This window comes from Varroa jacobsoni, unplaced genomic scaffold, assembly GCF_002532875.2.
Source record: "Varroa jacobsoni isolate VJ856 unplaced genomic scaffold, vjacob_1.0 scaffold_598, whole genome shotgun sequence".
NCBI lineage: Eukaryota > Metazoa > Arthropoda > Arachnida > Mesostigmata > Varroidae > Varroa > Varroa jacobsoni.
Window position 1 is genome coordinate 36,757 of NW_019213500.1, and position 18,174 is coordinate 54,930.

The 18,174-nt window shown below is 44.0% G+C and overlaps 1 protein-coding gene across 4 annotated transcripts in view; it reads left to right on the forward strand.

Moving 5' to 3' along the window:
- LOC111261824 (protein spire homolog 2) overlaps positions 1 to 18,174 on the forward strand; it is a 158,020-nt gene that overhangs the window by 36,750 nt on the left and 103,096 nt on the right. For all 4 annotated transcript variants that reach the window (XM_022835646.2, XM_022835645.2, XM_022835644.2 and 1 more), the window contains exon 2: positions 12,676 to 12,731. In XM_022835646.2, the coding sequence (XP_022691381.1) occupies positions 12,676 to 12,731 (56 nt within the window). The remainder of the gene's footprint in view (positions 1 to 12,675; positions 12,732 to 18,174) is intronic.

Sequence of the window (18,174 nt, forward strand, 5' to 3'; positions counted from 1 at the left end):
ATTGCAATCAACAAGTACAAAAGCGATCAACCAGATCAATACGAAATCAAAAGGAACGATAGACCACTCGATAACTTATCAACAGGTTCTCGCGCGTTTCGCCTGTTTCCCGCTGCCATTTTTGAAAATTATAAGGCATTTCAATTTGGCGATAATTTTTCTGCAATCACGTAACTTGTGCGTTCCTGGTCATATTTTCATAATTGTGACACCCTTCTGGTTACGCTGCGCTTTCCTTAGGTGTCTACTTCTAGTCATTGTGAGTTATTAAGACTCGAAAGGCTATCTTCATCGCAGAAAGGTACTGGTACAGAAAGGAAGCTTAGTACCTTTTCGGTCTTGTCCTAAGCTAGACTCCATCGGAGTTTTCGGACGGTCCGGCTATTTGAAGACAGCATCTGCAGTAATAGCAGTGAACCATTGGCCTACTAGGGCAAACTTTTAATTAGACACCCGGTTTGAAAACAGTTGATTGGCGGTAAACGGTCCACGAAAAGTTCGCCGAAAACGACAGCGTCTGAAGTTAGACTATTGTAATAATGTTCCTGCATAGCAAATAAGCCCAAGCATCACCGACGCTTTTTACCGTAAGCCATTTTATTAGGTTTTTCTTCTACAGCGGGCTGAAGTTTTGTATCATTTTACAACATACCGCAACAATCTATTACAATTGACAGCCCTTTTCTAGTCTCAAACGTATGCCGAAACGATAAATCGTTTGTAGAAATACCTTTTTTATTTTCTGGGTTTTGCAAATAGGGGCCTATGGACTTGATCTGTGAAATATGTGATAGGTAAATGATCGAAGGCCAGTCGATCGTCTGTCGAAAGAAATCATTTTATAACTTGAAACAAGGATCCGTTCTAATTCACAGACCGATTTTCCAATAACTAACTTACTTATTCTTATCACTGGAAGAAACGGGTAGTGAGTTCCGCACGAATCCCGTCGAATTTCTGTGACGGCAACAACAAGTTTGGCTGAGATTAGATACGCCGCTGCGCTATATATGCCGGCCACAAGGCGTATTATGATAAAGATATCTCATTGTTCGACATGTCGAAGAAGGCAGCGTTGATAGTTAGCAAGGGCCAAGCACCTTACGATAGTAACATGACTCTGAAGCCATGAACCAATCGTTCGTAAATAAATGAACTTGACACAGTCTAATAAAGCGTATTATCTCTCGGTAAATTGCCATAAGGCGCAAATATATATTATAGAGGCATATAAAATTAGCGTTGAGGCGTACAGTTTATTGTACGCTCACACAAGCGACCCGCTGTTGCTTTGCGTCCGCCATGGTCGGCGACAATAGGTAGCTAACAAAAATGATTTTATAGCCACCACCATCATAGTGATGGAATCCTTTCCTTTCGAATCGAAAGTAATATCCAAGGGTAAATGGTAGAACTAGACCGAATAGCAAGCAACCATGAAATAAACCCAAATTGAAATAGGCGGAAAATACCCAGCGTACGATATTGGCATTTTCTTACTTTCACTTCGAAATGATCGACGACCTTTTCGGTTCATCACCTCGTTCATATGGACACGAAACCTATTCCACGACTCGATATTTGTTGTCCTTTGCCGTAAATCAACCGAGAGCGACTGTCAAGCGTCAGCGGCAACGTTCGAACGACCTGCTCATAACCGTCATCATCGTCGCCGTCGCCACCGCCATCGCCGTCTAATGTGCTGCTGTTGAGGAAAAAGTACGTTCTGCATAGGTGCGGAGTCCATATTTTAATTAGCTTGACTAACGGCCATCGCTATCAGACTCAGCCGAACTCATTCTGCCTCTTTGATTTCATTTGCGATGAACGGAAAATGAATTACGTGGACTAGGCCGTCATATTACGACGCCACAATCGTCATGGTCGAGTTCCGTCATCATAATCGCCTGTCAGCTCGGAAGGGCCGGCTAATGGCAATCTTTGCAGGCAATATACAATCGTAGACGTAAACGAATGGAAAAAATTTACTGAGAATTGAAAACATCAAAGTCGTCCACGCGGCACGTAACCGGCGTCTTTTGGTGAAACCAGTGGCAGTGCTCTGTTTTCGATCAGCGATTCGATCAGACGCTGCTCGTGCGCAAGCGGCGGCGGCGGCGGCGGCGGCGGCAGAAGTACTACCAATACTGTTGAAATGGTAATGGCAATAGCGACGCTAGTCATGACCACGCCGATGATTATGTAGTCGTTTCTGCACTGGAAGAAGGAGACGATGTAGACGTTCGGGTTGATATTGCTGATGTATCGCTGCTGTTCATACCGCTATGTAGCTGTTAATTCAGCTATTACCTATTGATAACGCTGAAGTTGAGAACATCGAAGCAAGTTGAATGACCTCATCGATGAAAATGGCCAAGACGCCACCTAAGGACCAATACGATCTGTACGAACATGTGGTGACGACGAAAAACAACGAGGCAAAGACAATTCACGATGTTGAATGTATCTTCTGTGCCTGCTGGTGTCTTTGTGCGGTTCGGATAACGCCGCAAGCGTTCTTCGTATCATTATTGTTGTTGTTACCGGCCGGCAATCAGGCTGTACGTGTCGCTGCAAGATACAGTAAATGAGTGTGTTCTTTGGTTTGAGCGCGTTCTTGGACGGAAGTGCGTACGTATTTGCGTGCGTACTACGGGGTCGTAACGCCGCTCACCTACTCAGCGTCTGCTAGCAAGAAACAAGCCGGCAAGCGAGCGTCTTTCAGGCGTTCCGGAAGGTGCATTTCCGGACACCGAAAAGGAGAGATGTAAACTACTTTGATGCTGCAGTTGCTCCGTTGATTCCTGTTACGTCTGTTGCTGATCGACTACGGCTGATATCGATACGCGAGTGTACTCGTAAAAAAACCCTTAAAGCTGAGTGTCGAACTCAAACCGTAGGTTTGTTGACAACAACGGCAGCCAACAAAATCTGTATCAGTAACGGTATGATGGCTCTCGTCCTCTGACGAATCCACTAATGGATGTAGCACAATCTAACGGTACATCAAGTACGATGAACAACTCCAAAGCAAACGTCGGTCGAAGAGAACGCCGATCGTATTGTGGCGTCAGCAATACGCCACGGTACGCTACTCTATCTGGTATCTGTTATATAGAGGAAGCGATTAACGGTACGACTACCATTTCGGCCATTCCGGCGTCGCTGTGATTGCGATACAATCAAAGTCAGTTCAGTGAAGCCCAGCTAAGAAATGGCAACTCTGTTGAGGAACGGAAGGCTATGAAACGAGGTAAGTTGGTCCTGTTATTTGAACTGTGCGACTGACGCCGCTACGCGAATCTCTTTCCCTGCGAGGTGTCTTCGCTTCGCCATTAGGAAGACTAAATGCGTTGCTCCCGTACCTTTGGCATGACTCAGGTAGCTGAGTTTGCTTGATTCGTTCGGTTCCGTCTTCATGTTGTTACCTGCTGGTACGAATGTATACATCTATAGACGACCTAATGATTGAATGTTTGCTTTCGCCGTCGATAGCTTCCTGTTATAAGCTCGTCGCCATCTACCCTCTGCAGTTTTTTTTTTTATTGTTGGGTTAGCAAGAACATTGAGGTTAAGGCTATCCTAGCGAAGGAAGCGAGGTTCAAGCTGCGCTGGCCGTTGAAGTTGATGCTGTGGCGGCAATGAACGGCATGCAACTTCTGTTTCCGTTGCCTGTCACAAAACGGGGTCGGACAATGGAGCGAGCCCAAATGGAGTGAGTATCCGTCGCTCGTACACAAGCGAGAAAGCAGTGACAAGTACACCACAAGATGTAGTTGCTTCGACAGCTCTTGAAGTGTTTCAGCCATGAAGAATAGGAAGTCTTATGGAAGCCTTCAATTGGGCCCCAAAACTTCACTCGCATACGACTACGGCCAGAGAAACTAGTGCGGTATGATTCCACTATTTGTATGACCGTTAGTCTGAGGTAGAACAGGTCGTGGTTCTACGCACGCGAAAGGTCAGGTACTGCAAACAATCTCTCATGCGTAATCTGTTAGCGAAACAAGGAGTGTTCCTGTCGTAGTATACAGCCATACAGTAGAAGATAAGTGTGCGTAAGCGGCCGAGCGGAACATTTGACATACGATTATTTGGAGTTGGCGTCAAATCTTTTTCTGAACCAACTTGAAAAGATCAATTGAAAGTAAACTGCTGTTGAAAAAAATCTGACAGTATTTAATTATTAAATAACTATGACTAGTACGTCCAGGAAACGATTGAGGCCTTCGTGATTTGTACCGAGCGCTAGCAGCGTATACCTAAACTTTCTACGCACTTGCTTGCGTTGGCCATATAATTCATTACCATTAGCTAACGTTATTATACGTCGATGGTTTCATAGGGTATGGGCAGTGTTGATATGAACAGGTATAACCCGCGGCATCGATTGTTCCCATTATATTCAAGTTTCTGCATTGGGGCACTGAATATTTCCCCTGTCATTTGCGGCCCATGCCAACGCAGCAGTTATCAATGTCGCGGTCGTGCCAGGTTCAGTATTATCTATGTTCGTTAAAACGTTCGTCATTGTAGCATCCGTGTCTGCCGTGATATTGTAAACTTCAGACCATTAGTCAATAGTCTAGTTAGAGCCTGAACAACTAATGGTTAATTCTTTTCCTTCTTAATGAAGTCAGCCGATGTTCGAGGAACTCTGATCGACTGCGGTCGATTTATGGCGGCAGCTGCAAGCTACAACTACAACAATCATCAGTGCCGGTCCCGTAGCCGCTGCAATATTGTTTTCTAGCCGACAACAAATAGACCCACGGTTACAGTGGTGAAAGCAATGGAAAATAACCTTATCTATATTATTTCGTTTCCCTGACATTCAACCGTTTGAAGGCAGCTACTACGACCGCGTGTCGCCTTCTATGCGCTACCCATCTATTTTAGAATAGAGTACCTATTTGCTGAGCCACCTCTTGACTGTCTAGAGCTTAATACGGAACCCCTGCATTTGTTGCTGCTGCTGCGGTATTAGTGGTAATGGTCGGTCAAATCATTCACCCAGTCATAGCAACGATCATAATAATAACAATCGTTATAAAGCTAGAGGTGATTTTGCCCGCGGCAGTGACGATGATGGCGTTGTTGGTGCCTGTGATAACAACACCGGCGGCGTTGACAAGCACATTTCGTTCGTAGCAACACCATCTCTCCGTCGCTGCTCGATTTTTAGGACGCCTCGTATCATAAACATGTTCCAATTGGTGGTAGCAGAACGAATATCGCCAAAGCATCTTTACCATTAATGCTGCCGCGTGCGTGCGTGCGTGCGTGCGTTGTACATAACGCTTAGCCAGCCAAATACGAGACGTTCGAATATAAGCCAGGTACTCGGCCTCTAGAACCCAGAGCTTACCAACCTGCTCCTAAGAACAGCGGCAGCAGTAATTAGTCAGTAGTTGACCAATCCCCGCTTATTCAGTGAAAAACAATGATCAGTCCTGCGGCTGTTTTTTTCCTTCTGAGACCGCTACTAGTATAGTACTAGTCTAGGTTCCTGGTCAACAAACAACGAGGTGAACAGTCACGCTACCAGAACTGGCTGCTATACAGACGTTGCTACCTGGCAACATCAACGGCAATAATAGGAACACATCCGCAACTGAGGCCGCACTCATAATCCGACCCTAGGTGATTCAAAATGATGAAGAAAAGTCCTAGCCTGAAGCCAGTTCCTCATATGACATCGTCTCCTATTGCAGATTCCGGTTAGGAACTGCGAGGCCAGCTGAAGCAACGCTAACGTTGGTACTTCGGCTTATTGTTGCCGTTGCCTGTCTTTCTGTCTCGCCTGTCGCTCGTCAGCATCTGCTTGTTCTATACTGTCTCGATGACGGAATAACCGTTGGCCGATCGAGGGGATAAATGTGGGGTGTCTGCTTGCTTACTACTCGTGGTACGACATGCTTTAAGGCTTAGAGGCCGCTGCGTCGGCATCTAACATTTGACCTACCCATGCCAATGTCCGCTGCAGCTGGCACACCACAATCAGAGATACAGAAAGCGTAGAAAGTGTTCAGAAGCAATGGTCAGCTCTTGACAACGAAAAGAAAACTTTTGTTTCTGCCCATCATCATCATCGGCATCAGCAGCTTAATCATTATAATCAACTGCTTTGACGGATGTGAGGTAATTTTTGTTGTGTTGATCATTGTCAATGATGATAATTTAGGCACGGTGGTTTTTGTTGTTATTGCTGTCGTTGTTGTCGCCTCAGAATGTCATTTGACTTCAAGGGGTATTCGCTACGACGCCCGTTGCTGTTTTTTTTTCCTAAGGGTCTACCTAGAGGTAAACCCTCTTGCCCGTATACCAAAATTCGATTGTATTTTATTTAATAGGAATTTAATGTATTTTTGTAAGAAATACGTACGTTATCTGTCCCGGCACAAAAAAGGACACTATATATATATATGTAGTTTCATGATAACCGCGTCCTTAATCGTCTAAAAATCCATATATATTTTAGACAGTTAATAAACTTTAAACTTCCTCTTCAGGTAACTTCAGTACAATTTTAGTTGGCGGAGAGCATTTATTTTTTTGCTTTTTTAAAATGATTCTCCTCTTGCTAATGGTTGCTCATTTGCAGCCAATTTTTGGACGACGACGAGTTATCCTCATAAACGAAGATTGTAACATCCGCTTAAAGAGTCTAGCCAATTTTTCCAACTCAAGAATACACTAACTATTCATTCACCTTTGCTGTTTTCTTTGAAGCACTATAGATAAACAAGTATGGTAAGAAAATGATAATACACAAAAACAACAATAACAACTTAAATAACAACGGATACTCTCATCTCAAACTCTCATTAGGGTGTCAATAATAGTTTCAATCCAGCCGAAAGCCCATATGCTACAAGAGCTAAGCGGATAATGTTGTAAGTCATTGGTATCAATCATACCACATGCAACAGCCTGGAAAACAAGAAAAAATGGTAGTGACATAAAGGCGAAGTCAGGCAGCACACACCCCGGCCAATAAGTAGCAGACACCGCCATGATCGGTTCAATTTAAGCGATTATCTATCTCTTTATTTGTCCTCTTAACATTAGTGCACAGTGACAAGGGCCGATGTGTTATAATAATGGCGATGGAAAGCGTTGACCTCCTGCTGCCGTCTAACCTCCTTGGCCTTCCCAGTACAACCGGTACCATCTGCCAAAGCTAAAGCTGATCCGGGTCCTTGTTGGTATTAAAGAAAAATAGAAATTCAACGAACTCCCTTGAACCCTGAGAAACGTAGCCGAGTTATGAACTGGGTTTCCGTAACAGCAGTGTCGTAAGCTGCTGCTGCTGCTGATGTTGTCGTTGTTGTTTTGTTACTGTTGTCGACAACGACGATGCCGATATGCCGTGAGTGCCTGCCGGCCAGCTTCGACACTTTGACTGGCCAACTTTATCTGCCTGTCTTTCGAGTGCTGTTATATAATCTAAAGCTCGCACAGACGTGTAGCGTATAGATGTGTACAAAGGAACATCATTGGCGTTTGTTTTTGTGACTGTGGCTTGCTTTGTTCAACTCGGTCTATCTGCGTTTATCGAATGGGGTAGAGTGCACCGAGTGGGACGAAAGAAAGCCAAATAACGACCCTCATTAAAGGATTCCGTGAGTTCCAGTGAGCACACGCAGAAAAAGTGGTGTCGGCTTGATAAATAAAGGATAAATAACTAACATTATAGCTGCTACCCCACTACGCAAATAGCCGCCGCGCCAGCCGCCTAACTGCGACGGCTCGTCTACCCATGAACGGGAAAGTGTACGAGGGACTATCAGAAATGCAAGGGTCACAGCATTACGCTGACTCGATATGGTAACGCCGCAAAGACTTCAGTTCAACCATCACGGTCAACGAGAGCGGAACCCGCCAAAAAAAGAAACACGAGAAAAAAGGAGAAATATTGAATCAGAGTGACAGAATGAGAGTAGCCCGGAGTCAATCAGAGCTGGCGGGCTGTACAAGCTACAGCGAGAACTACAGTTCCGTTTTCGTCCCTCTATTCTTACTAGAACATACAAAGGGTGTTTTGCCGAAGTCGGCTGCCGAAGCGGAGGTCGGTGATCTACGAACGCTATGACGGGGTCAGTACGTCATCGGCACAACTGTAGCTTTCTACTTTTTTTTTTGGCTTTCTACTGTTTTTGCTGCAGCCGACGCGGATCTTATGGATTTGGCCTCTAGGTCGACGCTTTCGTCGTCGTTATCGACGTCTCGGCTACTATTGCCATGAAAGTTTCGATCGTTCTGCTTTGTGCCAGTGAGCTATGCTGGTGCCGCAACGTTTGGTGACGTTTTCGTCGTGATCTCACGCTCTTCTTGTGTCGCGTTCTATTACGCTCGCAATTTTTTCGTCTCTTTGGTCTTTGTCTCTGCTGCATCCTCCGAGACGCGATGCTGCTTTTGGACTTGATGTTCCCATTGCCATGCTGCAGCACCAATCGAGAAAGGAAAGAAAAACACAGAAGAGGTTTGCCTTCAATCGAAAAGCAACACTGACGATAGTTTTTCTTGTGTCTGTATACAGCTGTAAAAGTGAGTGGAGCCACGCGATCCATGGCAGTAGTAGCCGGTAGATACTTGCTGCGGCTGCGGTTTCCTGCCAATGGACAAATCTGTTGCGTCCTCAATAGTATTTATTATAGATAGTCAGCAGCAGGGCATAGAGCGGAACGGACGCTCGATGCAGCCGCAACAATGCTGGCAGCATCAATATCATTCTAGCAGACGGACGAGCCTATCGATACGTCCGGCGACGACAATTTAACAATAACGGCGTTCAGTGGGAGGACTGGGTCCAGTTGTGGAACAGGCACCAGCAATTATCAGACGGTGCTATATGCTTTCAATTAGTTATGTCGATTTCGTTGTAATAGCTCTATCGTTGCTGGTGATGAGCGTTGTCGTCACAGGCCCTTTTAGTACTGTGGTTGCGTACCTTGTTCTACTTTGGGCGTTATTTAATTGTTTTATCTTGTTTTGTCCCTCAGGACTTTAAGCTTGATCGCATTCATTCACCATCAGGCTGCTGTGAAAATCATGCCACATCGACCTTTCCCTTGGATCGATTGCGTCATCCTATGCAATGGATGTGAACGCCTCCTTTCAGCTGAACTTGTTTGGACGAGTCTCAAGTTAAGCCGCAGCCGTGGCATTGGCCAGTCTCATTTAGTTATCATATATGATACTATCTAAAATCGCAGAATCTCTACATTTTCCTTCACAGGGAGTGGCTCTTCATCACTCGTTCACGGGCTCTCGGAGCACTCTGTGTGTATACCGATATGAGGATATTATACAGTATAATACGAAAGCCACGTTTTCACTCAATTTCTGTCCAAGCATCATTTTCGAGAGTCAACACAGTAGCTCTATCCACAGATGCAACATAACGCTTCTTCAAACGTGTCCTTCCAAACGGAGACTATACAAAATCGGATACTGGCTAGATTAGAAATCGATTCGTACCCCAGCTTTGGACTACCTATGGTTCCATTATTTATCAGTGCTCTAGCTGAACATACGTGATCATAATCACGGTTTTTTTTGATCTTATCATTGCTGCCGTAACAGCAAAAGAAAGCTGCTGTCTGCAGCCAACATACGTAAACTTAAATGCCTTAGCCATTATAACGAGCGTAGGCAACTGTATGGAAGGCCTCTTGTATCTCCCCGTGTTGTCATCATAAAAATGATCATTATGTTACAATTAGTATCATCATCAGGACCCATTGATTAGTCTAAGCCATCAGCAACAGAAGTAGCGGAGGCAACACTAACCCCCTGCGTTTTAATTTGGCTTTCCTTTGTCGTTTTTGGTTTGACGAGTAAAATCGTGCACGCAATAATGCCGCCAGCCGTGTAGCGGTGTGATGACTTCGGTAATTGGAAGGTAGAAAAATACGAAACGGACGGAGAAAAGAAGAATATCTCTTGTTCTGATTATTAAATCTCTCCGTGTAAAGATGAAGGCAACTCTCATGACCGGGTGCATTGAGTGAAAGAAAAAGTAAAACGTGGTAATCGTTCTTCTAGATCAGCGGTAACGGTAGCTGGCTCCTTATCATTATAATAACATGAATAGTCATCAGTCAGTCAGTCAGTCAGTCAGTCTCATCAAACACATGCCCATCAACACGTTAGCAGTGATCATTATCGTCGTTCTCTATTGATCAGTACAAATGACTAAAGTTGACAAAAGGCAATGAGCTAACTCCTCCCGTTTTATCTTTCTTATCCACGTAATGGCACTTTTAACTTTAAGTCAACTTATTCGTTGAATTAGTTTTTCTTCGATTACGTCAAGCACGAAACCAAGCCACGTTGCTATATCGGAAAGTCAATTTGATGGAGTTACCCGGAATTGAACAGATACATCGCTAACAAATGAAGCGAGCACGAGTGCATCCAACAGCGAAGTCTTCACTCGTGTTTTTCGGCCTCGCGTTTTTCCTATTCGCTCCCGTGGCCCAGTTCATCTACTACTGCTCAATGGCGCTTTCAGTTTTCGAGTCATGTAAAACATTTCATTGGACATTTTGCTTACAAGAATGGCAGCAGGCTAGTAAATTTTGCTTATATATATATATATATATAGATGTGTATAGTGGCTGGTTTATTTAGTGTGTTTAACAAAAAAAATGATTTTTTTCGTGCTGTGCTGTGCTATCGTGTTTCCCTTTGAAGAAAGCAAATCCCAACGCGGAACAAGTTCATTCTCAATGGATACCTGTGCAGGTTGCCCCTTAGCACGCTTTAATCATTTGCTTATATTTAGTGGATTTAGTCGGTTAGACGTTGGCACGTAAATACAGAACTAGCATAATCGTCAAGGTAAGATAACTATCAAGTTACAACTATGGTAACTTGCTGCTATCACACGTTGACTATGCACTTGGCCATACTATAACTTAGTTCATTTTAAAGCTATATCACTGTTACCTAAAGCATTGAACGTCCGATTGCAAAATGGATGGTTTTTTAAATCATCAAATGTGTCACATTCAATTTAGCGGTCCGACATTTCTAGAAGCGTACGCAGATGAATGTATCTGAAGTCAATAAGAAAACAAGAAGAAGCATAAAGCCATCGTAGAGATATACCTGCGTCGTAATCCCAAAAAAAAAAAAAAAGTCTATTTTATATGCTATTCCATTGACGTTACTTCCCAGATAAAAATTATAATAAACATACGGAAAGTATGCAGAATGAATTCGGCTGTTGTAATATTACGAATTGCTATCAGTCGTTCCTACCTTGGTTTGTCCGTCCGGGAGACAACGACACTGGCCTCATCACACCAAATATATCAAAAGGTGGGGAAGCAGGGTGTAGTCGAATTAAACCCAATACCATCAACAACAGCAAGCACCGATCCATTCATGGAAATCAAATTTCGTCTCTTCGTACTATGCGACAACAACACAAATGCACGATTACTCACGTGGACATCTACACTAACGTACGTACGCACGCACGCACGCACGCACGCACGCACGCAGATACAACCTGTCGATGGGCTTCATGCCACTGATAGATATATGTACACAGAGAAGACAAAAAAGAGATATATAGATGTGCGGATAGATATACGAACTCACGAATTCAGAAAAATGCAGAACCCCAACAGGGCGTATGAGCACTAAACCACCGTCGCCAAACGGCAGCAGCTTCGACGCGAAACAACGCCCATCTCTGCCGCCTGCCGCTGCGGACTGATAGGGCCGTTTATCTACTTTTGCGTACGACGATGAAGCAGCGACGGTGGCGGCAGCAGCGGCGGCGGGTGTCGAATGCGTTTAATTTTCAAACAGAAAATTTAATTCTCCGACAACAATAAGCACAGCAACAGTGGCGGCGGCGGCAGGTCGGAGCACTTGAATAAACAAGAAAACATGGACATAGATCGCAACTAGCGTCCCTTCATAGTAAATAGCGCGATCTGCTACGTGCAAGTTTACAACATGCATGTAGTCTGTATGTGTGCAAAGGGCTTTTTTTGGTTCGCAGCTATGGCCAGCTGTTAAATGGGTAGTATAATGTTCTCCCGAACAAATGGCTTTAGGAGGACCGGAAAAAGCTAGCTTCTTTTCTCGAAGATGCTGGTCGTCGTTGTAACGGCACCCTCAGTCCACGTATAAAATCTCCACCGCTTATAAAAGTCCGCAAGCTATTCACTCTTCCTGAACTGAGGATTCAGGCTGTTTGGAAACGAGTGTTGTCAAAGGAAGACAAGAAAACCTGTAACATAATTATATTTCATAAATTCATAATAACAATGGATAATAATATAGTGTGAGTGATACGTCTGTGCGTACAGCAGCTAGGAACGTCGGTTATTTCCTCTCTGTTGCGAGCGCAAGTTTGTTTCACACGGTAAGAAGCAAAAGACAAATGAAAACGGAAAAATCAATTGATCTCCTGATTCCTACTACGCATATTATCTTGCGTGACAGCGATAACGTTTAGCAGCAGTCTTCTAAATAGGGCGTTTCGGGGAGAGTTATTTTAAACACACGTATTACCTAGTTGCGAGTGAGTACTAAGTACCCAGACATCTATAATAATAACAGATGGGAATATGGCCGTTTGGCTGGTACTTTATTACAGACTGATTGTTACAATCGCAATATTTTTAATCATTTCGTTCTCCGTTCCAGATCCTCAATCGGGAAGTAAAGCGCGTAAACGCAAGGTGGCCATCTCCGAACAGCAGGTATGTCCCTAGAGAGAATGCACACCCTGCAGGTTATTTGTTAAAGTTTTAATCTAGAAAAAAGCCGAATTGATCGAACAGACCAGCATCAATCGTGTGACGAGAGCTGATCGATCGATCGATCATCATATTAAGGCGCATTTGATTCACATCTGCTATGCTGTGAACCTCCATCGTCGATCTGAACTACTCCACGTACGGGGGTAGGGCTGACCTGTGGACATCTAGGTGGAGATAAGCCGTTTGTCCTTCGAATGATCTGTTCGCATTTGTTGCCTTTGAATTATCTAGACATTTAGTTATACCAAAGGTAAAGGAGATTCACGTTGTTCCTAAGATCAAAGCTATGTGTAGTGTTTATCTAGGTCACGTTGTTGGAGGACCGTGGGTTAACAAATTTCCATATCTCTTCGTCATCGTTCAGTGGGCGCCGACACCTCCACGAAGGGCGGTCTGGGTGAAGCGCCGGGCTAAAACGTCTAAGCTGGGCAAAGTAAAAAATTTGAGATGTCAAAAAGCCATTACATTTTCAAGATGGTTTTTCTCACATGGTCGCTATGTTGCCTTTGGCCTATGTTGACTTTGATCCAGTGGAGCATGGTCAGTGCACTGGGCTGAAGTATAAATAGCATATCGCAGAAGCTCAACGCAATGTCGATGCGGTGCACTCGTAGATGCAACACTTTAAGCAAACCGTTACGTGTACTTGTTATGTGTGGAAGTTCTTTTGTTTATTTGTTAGACGGCCAAAGCTTTTACATTAGCGGAGCGGCGTTTTGTATATGCAGCTTATGACATTTAAATATGGCAGGTAGACAGCCCGTTGTGATGTCACTGACGCTGCGCTATTTGTGATAAAGGACGAGGTAATGTTACAATAACCAAATACGCGACGGAAGGAAGAAGCGGCAAGGAAGTTTGCGTTGTAGATGACGACGTTGGCTTACCCGTTAACTTTACAAAACTGACGAGCGTAACTTGTACGTTACGTGCAGTTCTAACATTGATCTTGCAGCGTTTTTTGTATGCGCTGTAATACAGGGAGACTGCATCTGAGGTGTCAGTGCTTGATGATTTACCGCCTATATTCGTTCAATCTCCGATTAACACTAACAACGAAACAACACCTTCAAAAACTCCGAGTCTCCTCTAAACGACAACAGCAGCTATGATTTAAAATGTTACTATGAACTCTTTAAGGACAACCTTCGTCGGCGTCGTTCAGACGCTTGTCTCTGCTGTTTCCGTCGTACGCTTGTGGCCGGTATAGTGCATTTCAAAAGAGATTTCACCACCAACATATCAATTAGAGGTTCCCTTACATTCCATCGTTAAATCAATTACAGACCACGGGGTATGTTTAGCTACGGGTTCGCTATTTAGGTAACGCCATGTTTGGCAAGTAAGGATAAAACGTAAAAAAGGATCATTTTGTTGCAGTGAAATATTAGCGAAGCACTTCGCAGAAACGCCTGTGTCCCCTGCACAGACAGGCACGAGATATCCTGCGTAATAGGAAGGGCGGAAGTCGCCGGGCTAAATAGCGTTTGTTTCATTTTTAGCTGCGTTGCCTTTTTCAGCTGCCGTTGGATCCTTGTTGTTGCTGTTCCATATCATCATATTCTTCACGATTGCTGCGATCAACGAAGTAGATTGTATTATCGGGGGTTAATGGGTTTCCCCCGTTCGGACTTTCGATTTGATCTTGAGTGATTTGAGCCTAACAACGAGTTTCCACCACAAAGCTTCTCATACATAAAGCGCAGCGTAGCGTAGCGTAGCAGTCAGAACAGAGTGACAAACAGAAGAGGGGGCGCGATCGCGAACATTCGATTTGCGGATTTTTTGCGTCGTTGAGGGCCGCCATTTTTTGTTGCCCGTGCTTGCTACAGTTTGCTTGTTTCTGCGCCTGTCCGTTGTACAGATGCGTTAACGATCTGACATTAGGACAGCGCACAAAAGTAACACGAAAGACGAATAAAGGCGAAAACGCTTTCAGAATATCAGCTTGCCATTATAGTCACCGCTGATGACAACGGCGGCAGCAGCAGCTTGGAAGAGCGTAGTTATCATTTCCTCTCGGTCTGAAACTACCGCGAGAATTATTTATAATAGCCTTGACACGTTTTCTATGTTATGCTGCTATCTTTTGTTCATGCTTCTGTTCACTTGAAGGTGGAAAAACTCAAGCGGTACTTTAGTATATTCTCGTATGGGCATGTATATCCCCATCATGTATATCTTGTAAACCTTCCTGTCTCCCTCTGTATGCGTATATTTTTTCAAAGTTTGTTTGTTTGTTTGTTTGATTGATTACCTGCACCTGGCGGGGAACGTCGAGGCATCGCCCGTTTCCAAAGCAGCTGTATGTTGCTCTAGGAGGGCTCTGAGGATTCTAGCTCGAAGCAGGGTCTTTATTGATCAATTGCAAAAAAAAGCGCTATCTCTATACAGAACAAAACACCGAATGCATGTCATGAGCTAGTGGATGTTGGCAACGTTTAAAGAAATCTTGCTGGTTTATTGTTTTAAGGGTTCCAGACCTGTTTCAGCCTTAGACTTAACTAGCCCCCAGCTTTTGTAACAATTAATTCAGAAATTATATATATATACGCCTTATGTTACGATGTCCGTGATGCTAATAAGAGGACGGGGTTCCTGCCCGCTTGTAGTGTTCTTGTCGTACTATATAAACTACTTTTCCTATCGAGCTTTTGGGCGAAAGTGCCTGCCTCGCCCTACTCTAGTCTGACAGCAACGGAAACAAGTGAGAGGTTATACTTATCTGTATAGTATATTTGCCAATCGCGCGACCAGTTTCAGCTTCTTGTCCTCGACAAAACAACATTCGTCTACAGTAAAAACTTTTCCAAAAAATCATTTTTTAATAAAATCCACGCTGACCGTATGCAAGCTTTCAGCTCTTTGGACTTTTATACTGGCGGACAAATCGCTACCAGCAGGGTTATTAAAAGCAAAATAACTTTTGCTTGTTAGTTGAACATTGTATCTGTATCTGTCTTGTTCGATTCATTTATGTGATGTCATCGAGTAGTAGCAGTCGAGAGATCGGCAGGTAGATAGACTGCAATGACGACGCCAATGATGAAGCATTATATTCGTACTAGACATACAATGTTATACATAAAGTGTATTTTTCGTACTAAATTCGCCCTGGGCTAAGCAATGCTGTTTCTACTGTCAATGAAAAATGGTTCGACTGCAACTGTTCGAGAGCAATCTCAACCAGCGCTCTGTCCGTTCATTGTTGGTGCACGATGCTCATACAACATACACCCATATATCATGCACATATATGTGTATTGTGCCTATATTACTTCTAAGTTCGCTTGCTGACATTGTCGTCATTTTCGTCGGCGGGTGAACGCGGCACCGTCAACTACTATCACTCACGCTGTCAGTGTTCATACGGGTCCTGTCGGGAGTTGATTGGCTGACGCCTAGAGTCACTTCGGTGCCGTATCCCGCGCTGATACAGGCAACTTCATTTTCGAGACCTTCTCTGAGTTCCCTTACATTTAAGCAATGGCAATTTGAGCCATTCCGAATCAATCGAAAACGAACACTGACTATTATATGCGATCCGTTAAGGGCGCCCGGACAAGCCGAGCAACGGTAACTGCAGTCCACAAACTAGATGAGCCCCTTTTCCGATACGTCTTCCTATTTACTACTGAGCGTTAGGTAGCGGTAAATCAACTGTTTGCTTACATTGAAAAGAAAAACAGGCATGAGAACGATGCAGAACAGGGGGTCATTATCTTCTGTACCTACAAGCTTAAATTCCCACAATAGACACACAGAAACGTTAACAATCCCCGAGGTAGTGTCTGTGTAACAGCAGCTTCCTTTTTCTGGATATTATTTCCTGCTCAAGCAAACGACCCAGCAAATAGTCAAACCATAATGTGTCCATATTACCTATGTAGTATAGTCTTTTATAGATCAGCGTAGACCAGCAACAATAACGAACCTAATTGACGACAAGCAATACAAACAGCGGTTTGTATCAGGCGTATTTACTTGGGAAAGTCGAAACTGTTTTTGGGTTGTGAAAGTAGAAATTCATATAAACTCTACTTCATCTGCATGCAGTTGATTTGATGAATCTTCGTTAGTGTCAGGTCAGGTCAGGTCAGAGAGTCGAAGTTGAAACGAATACGCGAGCATCTCGTAAGATTCTCTAAGACGGTCTTTTACGCAAGCTTTGTTTTCATTTGTGAGTGATGTCTATGGTATTATGTGTTAATGACTGTTCATTGTTCTTCTCCAGGCTGATTTGGTGACGATGACGTAAATAACACAGCGACTGATTCTCTAGGAAAGCTATGAATACGTCTTTTTAATAAATCTGTTCTTCAATGATTCTCCTACTAGGTCTTTAATTCGCACTTCGATATTGAGCCAAGAAGGTCTACGCCTTATCGGCGTCTGGGATCGTGTGTACTGGAAACGTAACGATAACGTGGAGGCATGCGGGACCCATATTTAGAACTATGCCACGTTGCATCGTCTGCCATAGCTGTTATTCGCAGTATCTACTTTTCTGTTGTAGAATTCTTATCCTGGGGTCTCTGTTACAACTTTTCTTCCTTCATCACTAAACATTGTCGGCCAGAGTTCTTACGAATCATTCGTGTCTCCTACATTTCCGCTCATTACCTGTAGACATCATCGGCATTGTGTTAACTTGTTGTACACCTCTGAACAAAGACATTTCCGACGAAAACCAATGAGGTAGACCGTAGTGGCTTTTTGAAACGCGGAACGCCCGCGAAAACAGGCAATGCGAACAAGTGGCTTTTGTAAGTATACTTTCATGGCGAGGTGCTGGTTTCTAAGTAATATATATATATATATATATATTATAAGTGGTGTTATTAAAAGCTTTAGCTGCTGGCTGGGTGGGCACCAATAGATGAGACTGGCTTTGTGACTCTGAAACTGACATGATAACTGCTCCCAAACGAGGCAGACTGCTAGCTACAGGGAACAGAGGCCGGGAAGGAACACAAGGAGCATTGATGAAAAAGGCTTTCATGAATGACTAGCTGCTAGACGACAGCGCGTTGCACGCCACAAGAACGTACACAACGCACGTAACCTGGACCTAACACAAAGAAGATAGCAACAACGACTGGCATCATTGGTAGCACCAAAACAGTTTTTTCATGGCGTTTGACAAGCCACGCACATACGTGTGATCAACTATTGCTCTACTGCTGTTGCTGCTGCCCGGATGAAGGCTTCATGACGACGAGGCTGAAGAGTGACGCTGATGACGTAAAGTGGCTACATTTTAGTAATCGCAGTATCATGTAGTGGATCATTCTGGGCGCTGACAGCAACGATAACGCGAAACCTCTCACCTATCTTTGATTATCCTTGCCGTCTTCGTCTGCTGGGTCGTCTCAAAGTTCGA